Source organism: Pristiophorus japonicus, chromosome 4 (assembly GCF_044704955.1).
Source record: "Pristiophorus japonicus isolate sPriJap1 chromosome 4, sPriJap1.hap1, whole genome shotgun sequence".
Lineage (NCBI taxonomy): Eukaryota > Metazoa > Chordata > Chondrichthyes > Pristiophoridae > Pristiophorus > Pristiophorus japonicus.
The window spans coordinates 192489892-192510673 of record NC_091980.1 but is presented as its reverse complement, the minus strand read 5'-3'; the positions used below and the strand labels follow the sequence as shown (position 1 = coordinate 192510673).

Genomic DNA, 20782 nt, shown 5'->3' with positions numbered 1-20782 from the left:
CTTCTGAACTCCAGTGAATACAAGCCCAGTTGATCCAGTCTTTCTTGATAGGTCAGTCCCGCTATCCCGGGAATCAGTCTGGTGAACCTTTGCTGCACTCCCTCAATAGCAAGAATGTCCTTCCTCAGGTTAGGAGACCAAAACTGTACACAATACTCCAGGTGTGGCCTCACCAAGGCCCTGTACAACTGTAGCAACACCTCCCTGCCCCTGTACTCAAATCCCATCGCTATGAAGGCCAACATGCCATTTGCTTTCTTAACCGCCTGCTGTACCTGCATGCCAACCTTCAATGACTGATGTACCATGACACCCAGGTCTCGTTGCACCTACCCTTTTCCTAATCTGTCACCATTCAGATAATAGTCTGTCTCTCTGTTTTTACCACCAAAGTGGATAACCTCACATTTATCCACATTATACTTCATCTGCCATGCATTTGCCCACTCACCTAACCTATCCAAGTCGCTCTGCAGCCTCATAGCATCCTCCTCGCAGCTCACACTGCCACCTAACTTAGTGTCATCCGCAAATTTGGAGATACTACATTTAATCCCCTCGTCTAAATCATTAATGTACAGTGTAAACAGCTGGGGCCCCAGCACAGAACCTTGCGGTACCCCACTAGTCACCGCCTGCCATTCTGAAAAGTCCCCATTTACTCCTACTCTTTGCTTTCTGTCTGACAACCAGTTCTCAATCCATGTCAACACACTACCCCCAATCCCATGTGCTTTAACTTTGCACATTAATCTTCTGTGTTTGACCTTGTCGAAAGCCTTCTGAAAGTCCAAATATACCACATCAACTGGTTCTCCCTTGTCCACTCTACTGGAAACATCCTCAAAAAATTCTAGAAGATTTGTCAAGCATGATTTCCCTTTCGCAAATCCATGTTGACTTGGACCTATCATGTCACCTCTTTCCAAATGCGCTGCTATGACATCCTTAATAATTGATTCCATCATCTTACCCACTACTGATGTCAGGCTTACCGGTCTATAATTCCCTGTTTTCTCTCTCCCTCCTTTTTTAAAAAGTGGGGTTACATTGGCTACCCTCCACTCGATAGGAACTGATCCAGAGTCAATGGAATGTTGGAAAATGACTGTCAATGCATCCGCTATTTCCAAGGCCACCTCCTTAAGTACTCTGGGATGCAGTCCATCAGGCCCTGGGGATTTATCGGCCTTCAATCCCATTAATTTCCCCAACATAATTTCCCGACTGATAAGGATTTCCCTCAGTTCCTCCTCCTTACTAGACCCTCTGACCCCTCTTATATCCGGAAGGTTGTTAGTATCCTCCTTCGTGAATACCGAACCAAAGTACTTGTAGAATTGGTCCGCCATTTCTTTGTTCCCCGTTATGACTTACCCTGATTCTGACTGCAGGGGACCTACGTTTGTCTTTACTAACCTTTTTCTCTTTATATATCTACAGAAACTTTTGCAATCCGTCTTAATGTTCCCTGCAAGCTTCTTCTCGTACTCCATTTTCCCTGCCCTAATCAAACCCTTTGTCCTCCTCTGCTGAGTTCTAAATTTCTCCCAGTCCCCGGGTTCACTGCTATTTCTGGCCAATTTGTATGCCACTTCCTTGGCTTTAATACTATCCCTGATTTCCCTTGATAGCCACGGTTGATCCACCTTCCCTTTTTTATTTTTATGACAGACAGGAATGTACAATTGTTGTAGTTCATCCATGCGGTCTCTAAATGTCTGCCATTGCCCATCCACAGTCAACCCCTTAAGTATCATTCGCCAATCAATCCTAGCCAATTCACGCCTCATTCCTTCAAAGTTACCCTTCTTTAAGTTCTGGACCATGGTCTCTGAATTAACTGTTTCATTCTCCACCCTAATGCAGAATTCCACCATATTATGGTCACTCTTCCCCAAGGGGCCTCGCACAACGAGATTGCTAATTAATCCTCTCTCATTACATAACACCCAGTCTAAGATGGCCTCCCCCCTAGTTGGTTCCTCGACATTTTGGTCTAGAAAACCATCCCTTATGCACTCCAGGAAATCCTCCTCCACTGTATTACTTCCAGTTTGGTTAGCCCAATCTATGTGCATATTAAAGTCACCCATTATAACTGCTGCACCCTTATTGCATGCACCCCTAATTTCCTGTTTGATGCCCTCCCCAACATTACTACTACTGTTTGGAGGTCTGTACACAACTTCCACTAACGTTTTTTGCCCTTTGGTGTTCTGCAGTTCTACCCATATAGATTCCACATCATCCAAGCTAATGTCCATTCTAACTATTGCATTAATCACTTCTTTAACCAGCAATGCTACCCCACCTCCTTTTCCTTTTATTCTATCCTTCCTGAATGTTGAATACCCCGGATGTTGAGTTCCCAGCCCTGATCATCCTGGAGCCACGTCTCCGTAATCCCAATCACATCATATTTGTTAACATCTATTTGCACAGTTAATTCATCCACCTTATTACGGATACTCCTTGCATTAAGACACAAAGCCTTCAGGCTTGTTTTTTTAACACCCTTTTTCCTTTTAGAATTTTGCTGTACAGTGGCCCCTTTTGTTTTTTGTCTTGGGTTTCTCTGCCCTCCACTTTTCCTCATCTCCTTTCTGTCTTTTGCTTTTGTCTCCTTTTTGTTTCCCTCTGTCTCCCTGCATTGATTCCCATCCCCCTGCCATATTAGTTTAACTCCTCCCCAACAGCACTAGCAAACACTCCCCCTAGGACATTGGTTCCGGTCCTGCCCAGGTGCAGACCGTCCGCTTTGTACTGGTCCCATCTCCCCCAGAACCAGTTCCAATGCCCCAGGAATTTGAATCCCTCCCTGCTGCACCACTGCTCAAGCCATGTATTCATCTGCGCTATCCTGCGATTCCTACTCTGACTAGCACGTGGCACTGGTAGCAATCCCGAGATTACTACTTTTGAGGTCCTACTTTTTAATTTAGCTCCTAGCTCCTTAAATTCGTTTCGTAGGACCTCATCCCTTTTTTTACCTATGTCGTTGGTACCAATGTGCACCACGACAACTGGCTGTTCTCCCTCCTTTTTTAGAATGTCCTGCACCCGCTCAGAGATATCCTTGACCCTTGTACCAAGGAGGCAACATACCATCCTGGAGTCTCGGTTGCGGCCGCAGAAACGCCTATCTATTCCCCTTACAATCGAATCCCCTATCACTATTGCTCTCCCACTCTTTTTCCTCCCCTCCTGTTCAACAGAGCCACCCACGGTGCCATGAACTTGGCTGCTGCTGCCCTCCCTGATGAGTCATCCCCCTCAACAGTACTCAAAGCAGTGTATCTGTTTTGCAGGGGGATGACCACAGGGGGCCCCTGCACTACCTTCCTTACACTGCTCTTCCTGCTGGTCTTCCATTCCCTATCTGGCTGTGGACCCTTCACCTGCGGTAAGACCAACTCGCTACACGTGCTACTCACGTCATTCTCAGCATCGTGGATGCTCCAGAGTGAATCCACCCTCAGCTCCAACTCCGCAACGCGGTCCGTCAGGAGCTGGAGGCGGATACACTTCCCGCACACGTAGTCGTCAGAGACACTGGAGTCGTCCCTGAGTTCCCACATGGTACAGGAGGAGCATAACACGTGACCGAGCTGTCCTGTCATGACTTAACCCTTAGATAGGCAATAACAATGTTAAAGTTTACTCACTGTTATAGAAGAGAAGAAAGAAAAACTACTTACCAATCACCAGCCAATCACTTACCCCCTTGGCTGTGACATCACCTTTCTGTTTCTTTCTACTTCTTTTTTGCCTTCTCCCTGTAGCTGCACAAATACGCCTCTCGCTGCCGCTGGGCCTTTTATAGGCCTCCGACCCCAGACTTGCGCCTCACCAACTGCCGCCGCCTCTCGCTGCCACTGGGCCTTTTATAGGACTCCGACCCTGGACTCGCGCCTCACCAACTGCCGCCGCCTCTCGCTACCGCTGGACCTTTATAGGCTTCCGACCCCGGACTCGCGCCTCACCAACTGCCAGTACAAAAACAGGGAGGTCCTGCTGCAACTGTACGGTATTGGTGAGGCCGCACCTGGAGTACTGCATGCAGTTTTGGTCACCTTACTTAAGGAAGGATATACTAGCTTTGGAGGGGGTACAGAGACGATTCACTAGGCTGATTCGAGAAATGAGGGGGTTACCTTATGATGATAGATTGAGTAGACTGGGTCTTTACTCGTTGGAGTTCAGAAGGATGAGGGATGATCTTATAGAAACATTTAAAATAAATGAAAGGGATAGACAAGATAGAGGCAGAGAGGTTGTTTCCACTGGTCGGGGAGACTAGAACTAGGGGGCACAGCCTCAAAATACGGGGGAGCCAATTTAAAACCGAGTTGAGAAGAAATTTCTTCTCCCAGAGGGTTGTGAATCTGTGGAATTCTCTGCCCAGGGAAGCAGTTGAGGTTAGCTCATTGAATGTATTCAAATCACAGATAGATAGATTTTTAACCAATAAGGGAATTAAGGGTTATGGGGAGCGGGCGGGTAAGTGGAGCTGAGTCCATGGCCAGATCAGCCATGATCTTGTTGAGTGGCGGAGCAGGCTTGAGGGGCTAGATGGCCTACTCCTGTTCCTAATTCTTATGTTCTTATGTGTTGCTTGGGAAACATGACTTTTCTTTCAGATTCATAAGTGAATTAATCCAAAATGAGGCGAGTAATATTGGTATGGAGCCTCAATCTGGTTTTACAGAAACCTTGGTTCCTACTACTTGAGTTGCTGACTCATGCAACCTAAAAATGTTCAGTTACATATCAGCTTTATTGGAGGATCTGGTGGCCTGAAGAAGGATCAGCCAAATGAGCCTGCCAGAACAATGGTATATAATATATCTTAAGAGGAGGGCACCAGTGCCACACAGCTAACATCGACCCCTAAATAGCAGCAGCTTGCCATTCTCCTGCCGGTTTTCAAAAATCTCTTTAAAATCCTTCACTTCGATCATTTTGAAAATCCTTCACTTCGATCATTTTGTCATCACCCTGAATCCCATTTCCCTCTTGGGCTTGGTATCCACTTTTCTGTAGTGTGCTCCATGATGTTCTTTATTTAGCAATACAGATTGAACTTCCCTTATCCAGCACCCTTGGGACCTGGCCTGTTCTGAATGAGGGATATTTCCGGATAAGGGGAGGTCATGTGTTTTCAGTGTGTGTGCGTGCCGATTGGCTGGAACAACTGTAGGTCAGACAGTCAATCTCAGCTCACATTGGAGACCAAACTATTCTAGAGTTAGGAAATTCTCAAAATCTATGGAATGGTTAGCTGATCCAAAATATTAAAAAGGTAAGTACTTGGAAAATATTTTCTGAACAATTTTTATTGGAATTTCCATCAGTGAGGTGTCGGCGGCCCAGCGGGCCCTGAGGTGTTCTAGGTTGAGGGGGTTTCTGCTACTGCTGATCACTTTCTTTCTAGCAAGTGTGTGGATTTTCTGTTTAGGTGAATGATTTAATTAAATAATAAAGGAAAGGTATCACCGTTGTGCCTAAAAAGGGAATGGGCTGGTGGGGGGAGTTCTGCGCATGCGCTACCCGCCTGCCGTAAATGGTGCCGGACGAGGAGTGGTGCCGGATAAGGGAGTCCCGGATAAGGGAGGTTCAACCTGTACTATATATGTAACTTGTTATTGCCTCAAGAGATAGTTACTTTAGCATTGTATTCTACAATATGAGTGATTGTACATAGAATTTTTCAAGTTGGGCAAAATTCTGACTGATATCCACCCAAATCAGGAACATTTTTAATAAAACAAAACAGATTTGTCTGTCAATATTTAAAAGGTGGCCTCATGTAATATTTTAACTTGATTATCTTCTGACCTACAGCAAGTGCCTGAGGAAGATTAAAATATAAAGGAAAAGAGGATTTTCCAGAATATTTATACTGAAGAAAGATAAGCCATTGCATTGAGATAAATAACCTCTGCCCACTCAATAACAGATGATAGGTCTCATAAATTGTGTGTGTGTAAATATATGAGAGGGTGCTGATAATTTTACACAACAAAGCCCTCGAGCTACTTATAACCCAGGAGCAAAACACAAACAGTGGTCATCAATATACAAATGTGACACAAATGTTCATTGTACTAATGATGTGTTGACAGGTATTACTAAGAAGAACAGTTATGTCCTAGTGAGGTTTATCTCCATGCACTCAGACACAAGAGCTGGATGGATGTGAAAAGAGGGCTGCTTGTCATACTAGGCAAAGGGAATGCATTACATTCAGCCTCATTATATTCTTCGAATCCATTTCTATTTTCATGGGCTGTGCTTTTGTTGAATGGCATTGATGGATCGGTTTGTTGGATAGTATTTTTCGCAATGAAATTTAGAAAGGAATTTGAATTGAATTCATCAATAATTCAGGAAAAATAAATGAAATTATAATCTGAAAATTATTCTGACTCTCCATACATTTCAGCCTGGATTGACTGTTTTTGCCCACAAAGACAAAAAAAGCCCCATCGATGTAGTTGGATCACTGATGATACCTGTCATGTATGTACATGCTGTTTGTAGCCACCAGATGGTGTCATTGTTGGAGGCCACTGAACAGCACGCACATGGTGCTGCTCTGGTATAAAACGCCAGCCATTTTGTGAGTCAGGCACTTTGGGCCGTAATAAAGCAGAGCCAAGGTTGTACCTTGTTCAGTTTAGCAGTACTCAGTTTGTACCTTTATTGCATACATAACATTTGGCGACAAGAATACAAGAACCTTTGCAAAATGAGCATGATTGGATTTTTAGAGTGATTCGTGGAGGGAGAAGATTGGGCAGACTTTGTGAGCTGTTTGAACCAGTACTTCGTGGCCAATAAAATGAAGGGGGTTGACAATGCAGATCGGCACCGGGCCGTGTTCCTCACTGTGTGCGGTTCAAAGATCTACGGTCTGAGAAAGAATCTACTCATGCCTAGTGATCCAACAGGGAAAACGTACGAGGAGGCCAAACCGTACATTCGTCCCAAGGACGAACTGTCTATTGAAGCAGATTGCATATTGTGGGGCAATCGAGTTGTAATGCCTAAAAAAGGGAGAGAGAAGTTTGTGCGTGAGTTACACAGCATACATCCTGGTATAGTGATGATGAAGGCCATCGCCAGGTCCCACGTATGGTGGCTAGGAATTGATTCTGAGCTGGAAGCATGTGTGCATCAGTGCAACACCTGCATGCAGCTCAGCAAAGCACCAGCAGAATCGCCACTGAGTCTGTGGTCATGGCCATCTAAACCTTGGTCCAGGATCCATGTAGATTTTGCAGGTCCCTTCCTGGGCAAGATGTTTTTAGTGGTGGTGGATGCTTATTCAAAATGGATAAAATGCATAATCATGTCATCCAGTACATCCACGGCAACCATAGAGAATCTCAATGTCATGTTCGCCTCACATGGTCTGCCTGACATAGTGGTGAATGACAATGGGTCGTGCTTCACCAGTCAGGAGTTTCAGGCGTTTGTAAAACTTAACGGCATAAAATATGTAAGGTCAGCACCGTTCAAGCCTGCGTCCAACGTGCAAGCAGAACGTGCAGTACAAATTGTCAAGCATAGCATGAGGAGAGTAACCCAAGGGTCACTGCAGACCCACTTGTCTTGCATACTGCTGAGTTACAGGACAAGGCCCCACACACTCACAGGGGTCTCGCCTGCTGAATTCATGATGAAAAGAGGTCTTAAGACCAAGTTATCTCTTGTACACCCGGATTTAAGTAATCATGTTGAATACAGAAGACAGAGTCAACAATGGTACCACGATCGTGCAACTATGTCACGTGAGACTTCTGTTAATGATCCTGTACATGTGTTGAATTATGGTCAGGGTCCCAAATGGATCGCTGGAACGGTCATGGCCAAGGAGGGCAACAGAGTATTTGTTATTAAGCTCAAGAATAGGCCAGCTTGCAGGAAACACATGGATCAAACAAAGCTGAGGCATACAGATGAGCCAGAGCAGTCAGACGAAGAAACCGTCGACGACCAACCAACCTACCAGCAGCCTTCAGTGGACTCAAGGGTCATCAGTGAACCCAGAATTTCCATCACAGATTTGTTGAATAAAAATGGACTTACAATTCCTGACATGGCCACTGCCACCCCAACAAGTCAGCCATCCAGCCACAATAGACTCCGCACGTTCACCTAAGGCCGGAATCGAACTGAGACGGTCAACCCGGGAGCGAAAAGCACCGGACCGTCTCAACCTGTGAAAGACTGTGATAAAGTCTCAGAGGAGGGTATTGTCATGTATGTACATGGTGTTTGTAGCCACCAGATGGTGTCATTATTGGAGGCTACTGAACAGCACGCACATGGTGCTGCTCTGGTATAAAAGGCCAGCCATTTTGTGAGTCAGGCACTTTGGGCCGTAATAAAGCAGAGCCAAGGGTGTACCTTGTTCAGTTAAACAGTACTCAGTTTGTACCTTTATTGCATACATAACAATACCTATAGTTGGATTTTATATTGTTTGTGATGGTGTTAATTCTCATTTGGCTCAGAGAATCATTTTAGTGGCTTTGTAAAAAAAGATCTGAGGTTACTGTGGTATCTGAGCTTAAAACTTATTTTTTTTAATGGATATCTCCAGAGCTACTGCCAGTTAAAGGATCAAAAGAAAACATAATGTTGTCAGCGAGAAGTTATATCCGAAGAGTGCCATTAATTAAGCCCGTATAATCATGTATTTTTCATTTTTCTTTTAGCATTCGATCCACTTGAATCTACTCCTCCGTGTTGAACAACACTTGGAAGAAGCACTGAGAGTAGCAAGGGCACGGAATGTACTCTGGGTGAGGGACTTCAATGTCCATCACCAAGAGTTGCCAGGTAGCATCTCTACTGATCGAGTCCAGAAGGACATAGTTGCCAGATTGGGCTTATGGCAGGTGCAACCTGAGAGATAAACCTACTTGATCTCATCCTCACCTATCTAGCTGTTGCAGATGCATCTGTCCATGACAGTATTGGTAAGAGAGACCATTGCACAGTTCTTGTTGAGACAAAGTCCCTTCTTCACAGTGAGGACACCCTCCATCGTGTTGTGTAGCATTACTATTGTGCAAAATGGAATAAATTCAGAACAGATCTAACAGCTCAAAGCTGGGGATCCATGAGGAGCTGTGGCCCTTCAGCAGCAGCAGCAGAATTGAATTCCATCACAATCTGTAACCTCATGGCCCAGCATATCCCTCACTCTACCATTACCATCAAGCCAGATAACAATACAAAAGCAAAATACTGCGGATGCTGGAATCTGGAATAAAAACAGAAAATGCTGGAAATCTCAGCGGGTCAGGCAGCATCTGTGGAGAGAAAGCAGAGTTAACATTTCGTTAACTCTGCTTTCTCTCCACAGATGCTGCCTGACCCACTGAGATTTCCAGCATTTTCTGTTTTTAAGCCAGATACCAACCCTGGTTCAATGAGGAGTGTAGAAGAGTATGCCATGCATACCTGAAAATGAGGTGCCAACCTGATGAAGCTACAACACAGGATTACATGCATGCAAAACAGCAGAAAGCAGCATGCTACAGACCGAGATCCCAGAACTAATGGATCAGCTCAAAGCTCTGGAGTCCTGCCACATCCAGTCGTGAATGATGGTGGACATTTAAACACCAGGAGGAGGAGGCTCCATGAACATTCCTATCCTCAACGATGTGGAAACACCAGCATGTGAGTGCAAAAGACATGGCTGAAGCGTTCACGACCATTTTTATCCAGAAGTGCCGAGTAGATGATCCATCTCGGCCTCCTCCTGAGGTCCCCCACTGGCCAGTCTTCAGCCAATCTGACTCACTCCGTATGATATCAAGAAATGGCTGAGCGCACTGGATACAGCAAAGGCTATGGGCCCTGAAAACTTCCTGACTGGTTCTCCAGAACTAGCCGCGCCTCTAGCCAAGTTGTTCCAGTACAACTACAACACTGGCATCTACCCGACAAAGTGGAAAATTGCCCAGATATGTCCTGTCCACAAAAAGCAGGACAAACCCAATCCAGCCAATTACCACTCCATCAGTCTACTCTCAATCATCAGCAAAGTGATGAAAGGTGTCGCCGACTGTGCTATCAAGCAGCATTTACTCACCAATAACCTGCTCTCTGATGCACAGTTTGAGTTCCGCCAGGACCACTCGGCTCCAGATCTTGGTCCAAACATGGACAAAAGAGCTAAATTCCAGAGGTGAGGTGAGAGTGACTGCCCTTGACATCAATGGAGCACTTGACCGAGAGTGGCGTCAAGGAGTCCTAGTCAAATTGAAGTCAATAGGAACCAGGGGGAAAACTCTCCAGTGGCTGGAGTCATACCTAGCACAAAGGAAGATGGTTGTGGTTGTTGGAGGCCAATCATCTCAGTCCCAGAACATTGCTGCAGACGTTCCTCAGGGCAGTTTCTAAGCCCAACGATTTCAATTGCTTCATCAATGACCTTCCCTCCATCATGTCAGAAATGGGGATGTTCGCTGATGATTGCAAAGTGTTCAATTCCATTCGCAACTCCTCAGATAATAAAGCAATTCGTGCTCGCTTGGGCTGATAAATGGCAAGTAACATTTATGCCACACAAGTTCCAAGACAATGACCATCTCCAACAATAGAAAGTCTAACCACCTCCCCTTGACATTCAATGGCATTACCATCATCGAATCCGCCACCATCAACATCCTGGGGGATCACCATTGACCAGAAACTTAATTGGAACAGCACATAAATACTAGAAGAGCAGCCAGTAACTCATCTGATTCCCCAAAGGCTTTCCACCACCTACAAGGCACAAGTCAGGAGTGTGATGGAATACTCTCCACTTGCCCAGATGAGTGCAGCTCCAACAACACTCAAAAAGCTCAATACATCCAGGACAAACAGTCCATTTTGATCGGCATCCTCATCCACCAACTTAATTATTCACCCCCTCCACCAATGTGGCTGCAGTGTATACCATCTACAAGATGTATTGCAGCAACTCGCCAAGGCTTTTTCGACAGCACCTTCCAAACCTGTGACCTCTCACACCTAGAAGGACAAGGACAGCAGATGCATGGAAACACCACCATCTCTAAGTTCCCCTCCAAGTCACACACCATTCTGACTTGGGAAATAAAATCTCCATTCCTTCATCGACACTCGGTCAAAATACTGGCACACCCTCCCTAACAGCACTGTGGGAGTACCTTCACCACACGAACTGCAGCGGTTCAAGAAGATGGCTCACAAACACCTTCTCAAGGGGAATTAGGGATGGGCATTAAATCCCGTGAATTAATTTTTAAAAATGACTTTCCCATATTTGGTTAATTTGTTTGTTTATTCCTTCTCTCCTTGTTCTTTAATTTTCTCTTTTGTTCTTTATCGGAATTCACATTTCCTGGTGTTTTAATCACCTGTCCGCACTGCTCTCTCTCATTTGAGAGTTCCATACGAAGGGAAGCAGAGCTTACCCATGCTGCTCAGTGAGAGTGAATCTTATCTATAACGTTTAGAGATGCATCAGCCTTGGTAGCACTCTTGCCACTAAAGGAAATTAAAGGCAAGGTCCTGCATTTAGTCACTGTTGTTATATAGAGTGGAGGCCCCGACCTGCGAGGGAACATCAGCGGCAAGTCGGGGGCCATAAAAGGAGCGGCGAGCTGCGGCCATGGGCAGCATGGAGGCATACCATTTCAAGGTACAGCGCGAGCTGGTGCAGGAGAGTGACGGCTGTGGAGAGTGACGTCATCAAGATCCAGTTCGGTGATTGGAGCGTGGGCAGATACAGCAGATGCGGCGAGAGACTGTAGAGGGACATGATCGTGGCAAAGGAGAGGTGCGAGTTCAGGGCCAAGGGCCCAGGGGCAGCATGGACCAGCCCACACTGCGATACGTGTGCGCACTAGGTCCGTGCAGCAAAACTGGTCTCCTGTTGTCTTGGGTAATCCTTGCCACTGGGCCAAGACCTAGCTCTGTCAAGCCCGTGAGGTGGCTGGTGTGCAACGGCCACCCCACATTAAAAAAAATCACGTACAGGCACCTTCCACCCTTCAGGATGTAGTTCGGGTCCTTCAATGAAGCTCCTGTGAACTTATCCTTTTTTTGGCGTGGAAGCAAGTCATCCTCGTTTCGAGGGACCACCTATGATGATGATTAGGGAAATGCAGTGGTCAAATTGCGCACAGCAAGGTCCCACAAACAGCAACAAAATGCATGTTGAGATAATCTTTTCTGGTGATGTTGGTTGAGGGATAAATATTGGTTCGGACACCGAAAGAACTCCTATGCTCTTCAAATACTGCCATAGGATCTTTTATGTCCTCCTCAGTTGCAATAGTGTAGCACTCAGTCAGTCATGCACTGAGATGTCAGCATATATTATGTCCTCAAGGCTCTGGAGTGAGGCTAGAACCCATTACCTTCTGATTCATAGACAAGAGTGCTATCACTGAGCCAAGGCTGGCATCTTATCAGGAGTCAGAAGGTTGGGGATTCAAGCCCCACTCCAGAGACCCGAGTACATAATCTAGGCTGACACTTCAGTGCCGTACTGAGGGAGTGCTGCAGTCAGAGGTGGCATCTTTTGGCTGAGGCATTTAACCAAGACACTGTTTGTTTTTCTTTGGTGGGCATAAAAGATCCCATGGTATTGTTTGAAGACAGAGGATTCTCTTGGTGTCATGGCTGACATTTATCCTTCAAACAATATCCCCAAAATAGATTAGATAATTTATCTCATTACCGTTTGTGGGACCTTGTTGTGTGCAAATTGATAGTTGCATTTCTCTATATTGTAACAGTGACTGCCAGGGACACCTTCAAGGTATTAAATGAAAATTATTTCTTTTCTGCTGAATATGCTGAAAACGTGTAGTATGTGTGACATAAAACTGCTAATAAAAGTGAATATAAAATTGGGTGTTGTAACTCCAATAGAGTTTTAATCTGTCTGAAAAGTTTGACTGTTATCACGTAATCTAAGAATCCAATATGTTTATAATAGCTTTTCTATTGAATTATTTGTCACAATCCCCATCTTTCATCCCTCAAGGAATATGCTATGGGCTGGAGGGTCACAAGGTGGGAACCTCTAGTTCTGAGTTGAGAGGAATCATGACTATTCTTCCACTGGTCATTCCCTATGTATCCAATTCAATTCACGTAATTTTAAATTAACTTGGTATTTTTATATATATATATATATATAAAATATGTATATATATTTTAAGTTGATTACCTTTTCTCCCATGGATACACCCCCTGAAGTAATGATGATATCAGCACGACTTATGCCTTCATTGAGTGCATTCAGCAGGTCATCAGGGCTACAAAACAAACAAATATATTTATTAAATATGATTAATAAAAAAACTTCAAAAACTTGAGAAGCAAAACTTGATTAAGTGTTTATGAAAATAGCACAGATTGCATCATCCTAACATACCCAATGTGAAAATACATTGGATGGACCACAATTTCCTCCAGGTTAATGTTGATAAAACTAATGCCATACTCTTGGCTCCAACAGCACCTACATGCCTCTGATCTTGACGCCATCAGCAGTTCTTGCTGAAACTGGAGGTGTAGAAATTTGTTGCCCTGCTCGACTATGAACTCAATCCTTTCCCTTATGAATATGTCTTGTTACCAACAATGTTTGTGTTCACGCGAGGATCTTTCACCTTTGCAAAGATCTTGCTCATGTTTTTATCACCTTGAGGTTCAATTATTTATGCTATTTAAAAGAGCATTCTTGTTTATTGGATAGATTGCCCCATACTTCGATTGATCCAATAGAAGATAAATATCAGAGAAACAATAGCTGAGGCTGTCAGGAGAGTAAAGAGGACTGGTATCCATTTAATGAAATATTATTTCAGTGTACTTTTAGTTTTTATTTTGAATACATTTTAAATACTCTTTTTGAAAAAGCAAAGCATAATTTTTTGCATTTTTAGCACATTTTTGATTCAGATTTACTCTGCACAGCACTAAATACTTAGTTTTCATATTGGCTGTACTCAAATCTAGGATAGGTATGGGGACAAGGCGTGTTAGCGACTCCAATGTGTAAACTGCTGAAATTTATGTATTAATCCAGAAGTCCATTTTATGAATATGTCTTGTGATGGGTTCAAGATCAAACATACAGTTAATATTTGATGGATGGTAAATAATTCAAGACAAAAAAATAAATGTGAAATGATAACAAAGTATCTTCACATTGTGACGTGAAATGTCTCAACTGAAAAATACACTGAACCGTGAAGGTTTACTATTCTCTTCTCAGCCTCATTCAATAGGTGCTCACATGGGACATCACACCAGTAATAGTCCACTGTTATTTCAGCAAGATGCAGGAATAAAGTAGTTTCACAAGACTGTCAAAAGAGTGAATGAACTGGAATCTACTGCCACCTGGTGAAATATTTGTTTATTCCGCAACTGTTAGTAGTTTCAATTTAGAACAGGGGGTAACATGCAACTATAAATATTTTCACATGAGCACAGTATCCAACTTTCAGAGACTGTGAAGGCATTTCAGAAAACAAATAGGGAAATAATGGATAATGGGACGATTGAAAGGCTTCAATTTTGTCATCTGAACATCTTGATTAAGGCTGTCATCAAATTACAGACACCTGTTTCTGATGCATAGCTGGCAGCTTTACACTGGTGGCTGCCTCTCACTACAGTTGCACTGAGCTGACTGATAAAGAAGGGTTTTAATTATATCCTTGGATGTACGTGCAGAACTGTGTTTCCTGGGCAGCACATTTTTTATGTTATGATACAATGATGCATGATTGATGAGTCAAAAATAAGTCTATGACATACCCCGGAGGTTCACAAAACCACCCAAACACTCTTAAAATATGGTTGCACACCATATTGGACATATGTGTGCGAAAGGCTAGTACTTCGATGTTTTTAGTAATAATACGTATATAAGTGTGAGCATAGAATAGCAAACTTCCATTGACCAAGTATCTATAAGCAACTTCTAAGATTCTGAATGATCTGTAGTAACCTGTATATGAAATGCTGAAGTTTGCTTAAAATGAAACCGTAAAAACAGCCAAGAAGATGATGTGATCTTGTTAAAAACCATGATGGACATTAATTTAATCAAACGTTCTGCAAGAAAAAGGATAAAAACCTGGCACACAAAGGGGAACTTCAAACAGATCTACCGCGAAAAGGACAGACTGAAGATGGCGTCATCTGTGTTTAAGAGGCTCCAGAAACCAAGGACTGCGAGCACCTCGTCAAACTATCGCCTGTTGTTAAGTATATCACACTGTGAATTTATTAAACTCCTGATCTATTATTCGAACTTCACTAGTTGCTGCCTATTTTTATGTCTTGTCCAAGAACTCTGAAAAATCTTACATATGCTATATCTGGTATGAAACCAGGTGTGCCATAAATGTTCAAATCTGTGTCACTTGGTCTTACGGGAACAAAGATGGGGGCTGTACCAAGGCGAACAACCGGGGTGGGAAAGAGTAAGGTTTTACTGGGGACAAGGGCATCAAAGGTGGAGGTGAGGGCGTGATTGAACAGATCGGTAGCAGAAGTATCATGGCGAATGGAGGGCAAAAAGCTAAACAATGTATCATTGGCCCTATTGCGAACAGTGCCAACGGAGATCCTTAGCAATATACTAAAAATGGTCTATCAGCATGCATAGCTTGCCCATCAAACTTTATCATATGCAAATTTCTTGCAATTTTATTGGCTCAAATTTTGTTTTTGCAAAACATCAATAAAGCACAACTCTTACTATAAGCAAGGAACATAAGAAATAGGAGTAGGCCATTTGGCCCCTCGAACCTGCTCCGCCATTCAATAAAATCATGGCTGATCTGATCTTGGCCTCAACTCCACTTCCCTGCCTGCTCCCCATAACCCTTGACTCCCTTATCATTCAACAATCTGCCTATTCTATTTCTACCTTAAATATATTCAATGACCCAGCCTCCACAACTCTCTGGGGGTAGAGAATTCCAAAGATTCACAACCCTCTGAGAGAAGAAATTCCTCATTTCCGTTTTAAATGGGCGACCCCTTATTCTGAGACTATGCCTCCTAGTTCTAGATTCCCCCACGAGGGGAAACATCCTCTCTGCATCTACCCTGTCAAGCTCCCTCAGAATCTTATATGTTTCAAAAGATCACCTCTCATTCTTCTGAACTCCAATAAGTATAGGCCCACCTGTCTTCATAAGACAACTCCTTCATCTCAGGAATCAACCTCGTGAACCTTCTCTGAACTGCCTCCAATGCAAGTATATCCTTCCTTAAATAAGGAGATTAAAACTGTATGCAGTACTTCAGGTGTGGTCTCACCAATGTTCTGTACAGTTGTAGCAGGATTTCCCTACTTTAATGCTCCAACCTCTTGCAATAAAGGCCAACATTCCATTTGCCTTCCTAATTACTTGCTATACCTGCATGCTAACTTTTTGTGTTTCATGTACAAGGACCCCCAGATCCCTCTATACCTCAGCATTTTGTAATCTCTCCCCATTTAAATAATAATTTTCTTTTTTATTTTTCCTACCAAATTGGATAACCTCACATTTTCCCACATTATACTCCATCTGCCAAATTTTTGCCCACTCACTTAGCCTATCTATATCGCTTTGCAGATTCTTTGCATCCTACACACAACTAGCTTTCCCATCCATCTTTGTATCATCATCAAATTTAGCTACATTACACTCGGTCCCTTCATCCAAGTCATTAATATAAATTGTAAATAGTTGAGGCCCCAGCACTGATCCTTGTGGCACCCCACTAGTTACTGTTTGCCAACTGGAAAATGACCCATTTATCCCAACTCTCTGTTTTCTGTTAGTTAGCCAATCCTCTATCCATGCTAATATATTACCCCCAATCCCGTGAGCTCTTATCTTCTGCAGTGACCTTTTATGTGACACCTTATCAAATGCCTTCTGGAAATCCAAATACACCACATCTACTGGTTCCCCTTTATCCACCCTGCTCGTTACATCCTCAAAGCAACAAATTTGTCAAACATGATTTCCCTTTCATAAAACCACGCTGACTCTGCTTGACTGTATTATGATTTTCTAACCGTCCTACTACTACTTCCTTAATAATGGACTCCATCATTTTCTCAATGACAGATGTTAGGCTACCTGGTCTATAGTTTCCTGCTTTCTGTCTCCCTCTTTTCTTAAATAGGGACGTTAGATTTGCAATTTTCCAATCCGCTGGGACCTCTCCAGAATGCAGGAAATTTTGGTAAGATTACAACCAATGCAGCCACTTTTTTTAAGACCCCAGGATGCTGGCAATTAGGTCCAGGGGACTTGTCCACCACGAGCAAATCTTACTAATCAAAAAAACCACAAATGTTTTTTTACAAAAAAAATTAATTTACCATTTCTACCCTTGCAAATTCAAATATCCAGGGCTTAAGATATGGGGCTAGGAGCCCGTTTTTGGGAGATAATCACTGCGAAAAAACATTACCACTACCACCAGAGCTTTTAAAATTTGCCAAATGATGAAGAGTGATAACGATAAATTCGGCGTTGCACAAGTGAATTTGTGCGCCAGAGCCAAAATATGCGAGCAAAAAAAAACTGGACCTTCTGCACATGCGCAAATTTTTTTTGTTGACTTTTTTTGTTCTTTCCGCATTTCTGGTCAGCTGTCAGGGAGCGCCCGCAGTACACCCAGGGCTGAATCAGCCATTTTTAGATTGCATTCATGATGGAAGGAGATGGAAGCAGCCAGCGAGCCAGAAAGTTTAGTAATGAGGCCAACGAGGTCCTATTCACTGCTGTGGAGAGGAGATGGGGGGATTTAAACAGGAGGGGTGCAAATAAACCCCTCCCAGCGGTTTTTCATCGTACTTGGACCAGCATCGCTGAGGAAGTGTCTTGTATTGACGACATTCGAAGCACCCACGCCCAGTGCCGCTAGAGGTTCAATGACCATTGCAGGGTCGTCAGAGTAAGTCATATTTTTATTGATGCACTCCTTCATTACTTAAATTACAAATCTGACACATGTTGGTATAGGTCGGCTTAGTGTTGCACCTTATTTGCCATGAATAATCGTTACACATTATTAAGATTGCTTTCTGAGATTTTAAAAGATGTTTTTGCACTTCGACATCTTCCTCATGAACCACGTGCAACTTCCAGGGCCACTAAATAGAGAACTGTATTAAATGCACACAGTATGGAAAAATGCTTTGATGGCTATCTGCCACAAGAGCAGATGGGCCCTCTGGTAACCATTCCCATTGTCATCTTTGCAGGGAAAGATGTCCCACAGCTGCCGGGAGCAGCGGCGGACAGGCGGCAGTCCACCCAGAACCTCGGACAGACCTGGAGGAATGAGTGGTTCATCTGATCGGTGCCTCAGGGAGGGCAACTGCCCGTCGGGGTGTTGAGCCCATGTTCAAAAGTAAGGGTAAGTCCTGCAAAATCCCTGGGCTGGGTTGTGGTAATATGATGTAGTGTTTGCGGGCTGAGTTGGGGTAATATGATGCAGTGTTTGTGCACTCGGGTTGGGGCAAAATGATGTCATGTCTGTGGACTAGGGTGGGGCAATATGATGCAGTGCCTCTGGACTATATATAATAGAGTTGCGGCGGTCCTTCAAATGAGCCTGTGGTATGTGACCTTCCTGGTGTCACCCTGCCCCCTCCCCTGCTGCTAACCACGCATCTGCTGTTTTCTATTTCCAGATGAGGAGTCACATGCAGCACATCCTCCAATGGAAGCCTCCACCTCAGGCTGTCAGGAGGAGGGGGACGAGGGTGAAGAACTTCAAGGAGAGGAGCAGCCTATTCCGGGGGAGCTGATGCAGTCGACAACTCTTTTTTCTCCGGACAGCACCTTGTCCGAGGAAGAAACATTCTTGGGCTTTGAGCCATCTGAGGCCCCGAGTACAAGTGCAGCAACGCACTACCGGAATTGAATCCCGTATGCCGTCTCTCCAGAGTGTGAGTCATCAAAGTCGGTCTGCTGACAGACAGGCAGACGCACACCTGGACATGGTGGACTGTCCAGGGACAGTGTCCAGCTCACCCAACAGCTCCTACAGGTATTGGGCAGGATTCCCATAAGCATTGTAGCGCTATCTGCGAACATGACGGAGGTCGGGTCGCAGATTGTCCATGGGAGCCGTGAAACCGCGGCTGTCAATGCCCACGTGTTGTTGATGGTCTCCATCTTTGCCACTGCAGTCCCCAGACCGACATCACCTGTGAGTGGTGAGGCTGAGCAAGAGGCTCGCCACTCAGAAGCCGGGCCTTCCATACCCCGAGCTTCTCCAGTGGATCCACACATGGTGTCTCCATTGTCTCTCCCCCCAATACAGCAGGACTTTGGCCGCCGTGCTGCATGACGTCTTGGTGTCAACTTGGGTAGGGTCATGACGCGAGGCGAGGGCGGGGTTAGGGTGAGGGGGGAGAAAAGGGGCCGCAGGTAAAAAACGTTCGGTGCAGGGGTTATTGTTTCGTGTTGTTGCTATTTTATAAAAGTTTTTAAAGTTTCTCAATTCTGTTAAGTTATAAAAGTTCACAATAATGTTTAATGAATTTTATTCTAGTTTCAAAATATTTAATAAATGTTAATCAAGTTACTGAATCTTATTCAAGGTTACAGTGTTTAATAATTTCTTTTGTTCACCTTAACCATTCCTGTGTAGTGTCTTATTTGCAGAATAAGAGGGGGAATAGTCAACATGGTGGGATAGAGTGTCCAGGCAACGGTGAAATGCACCGTTCACTCTTCAAGCAAAGTGCTGAATTATGAGCTGCTGACATAAGGCTTTTGCAGCGGTGAAAGCTCCACAAGGCCTCCCCTGTGGCGGTGGTGGCATGGGTTCATCGTCATGCTCCTCCTCCTTGTCCTCCTACCCCTTCTCCCATCTCTCCTGAGGTGGTCCTGCAGTCCCTAGTGGCAAATCCTGTTCCCTCATGAGTTGTGTAGCATGCAGCACACCACAATGAACTCAGAGACCTGCTGAGGGGAGCATTGCAGGCAGCCTACAGAGGATTCCGGAGGGGGTGTCATGAGCCAGGTGGCAAGGCCGTAACCTTTGTCCCCCAGTATCCAGCTCTGGCTTTGTGTCTGACGCTCGAACAGGTATGAGACGCTGCTCTCACGCAAGATGAAAGCATCATGGATGCCCCCTGGATATTGGGTATTTACTGCCATTATGCACTGAGTATGGTTGCAGACGATCTGTACGTTCATGGATTGGAATCCCTTTTGGTTTCTGTAAGCCTCTGGATTGAGTAAAGGCGCTCGCAGGGCGATGTGCATACAGTCAATGGCACCCTGAATCTTGGGGAAGCCAGCAATTTATCCAAAACCTACAGCCCTCTCATTCTGTGCCTGCTTGGTCATTGGCAAGTTTATGAAGTCCATCCTGCATGCGCACAGTGCAGTAGTCACCTAGCGAATGCAGCGATATGTAGTGAACTGCGAGATGGAGCATATGTCCCCTACGGATGCCTAAAAGGAGCCAGAGGCATAGAAGGCAAGTCTTGCAGTCACCTTCACCTCGACGGGCAGTGCAGTCCTATTGCCACTGGTAGGCTGTAGATCTACCTTTATGAGCTGCATATCTCTGTGACCACCTCTTTTCGGAAGCACAGCCTTCTAGTGCACTGTGCCTCAGAAAGCTGCAGGTATGAGCGCTGTTCCCTGTAAATTCATTGGGGGGGAGGGGTAAGGCCTCCTTCCCATACGTCTGCGACCTCTTCAATTACACTCAAAATGCTCATCAA

General features: G+C 44.5%; 1 protein-coding gene across 11 annotated transcripts in view; it reads right to left on the bottom strand.

Moving 5' to 3' along the window:
* LOC139263213 (gephyrin) overlaps positions 1–20782 on the bottom strand; it is a 903368-nt gene that overhangs the window by 50684 nt on the left and 831902 nt on the right. For all 11 annotated transcript variants that reach the window (XM_070878953.1, XM_070878963.1, XM_070878956.1 and 8 more), the window contains one exon: positions 13235–13322. In XM_070878953.1, coding sequence (XP_070735054.1) covers positions 13235–13322 — 88 coding nt within the window. The remainder of the gene's footprint in view (positions 1–13234; positions 13323–20782) is intronic.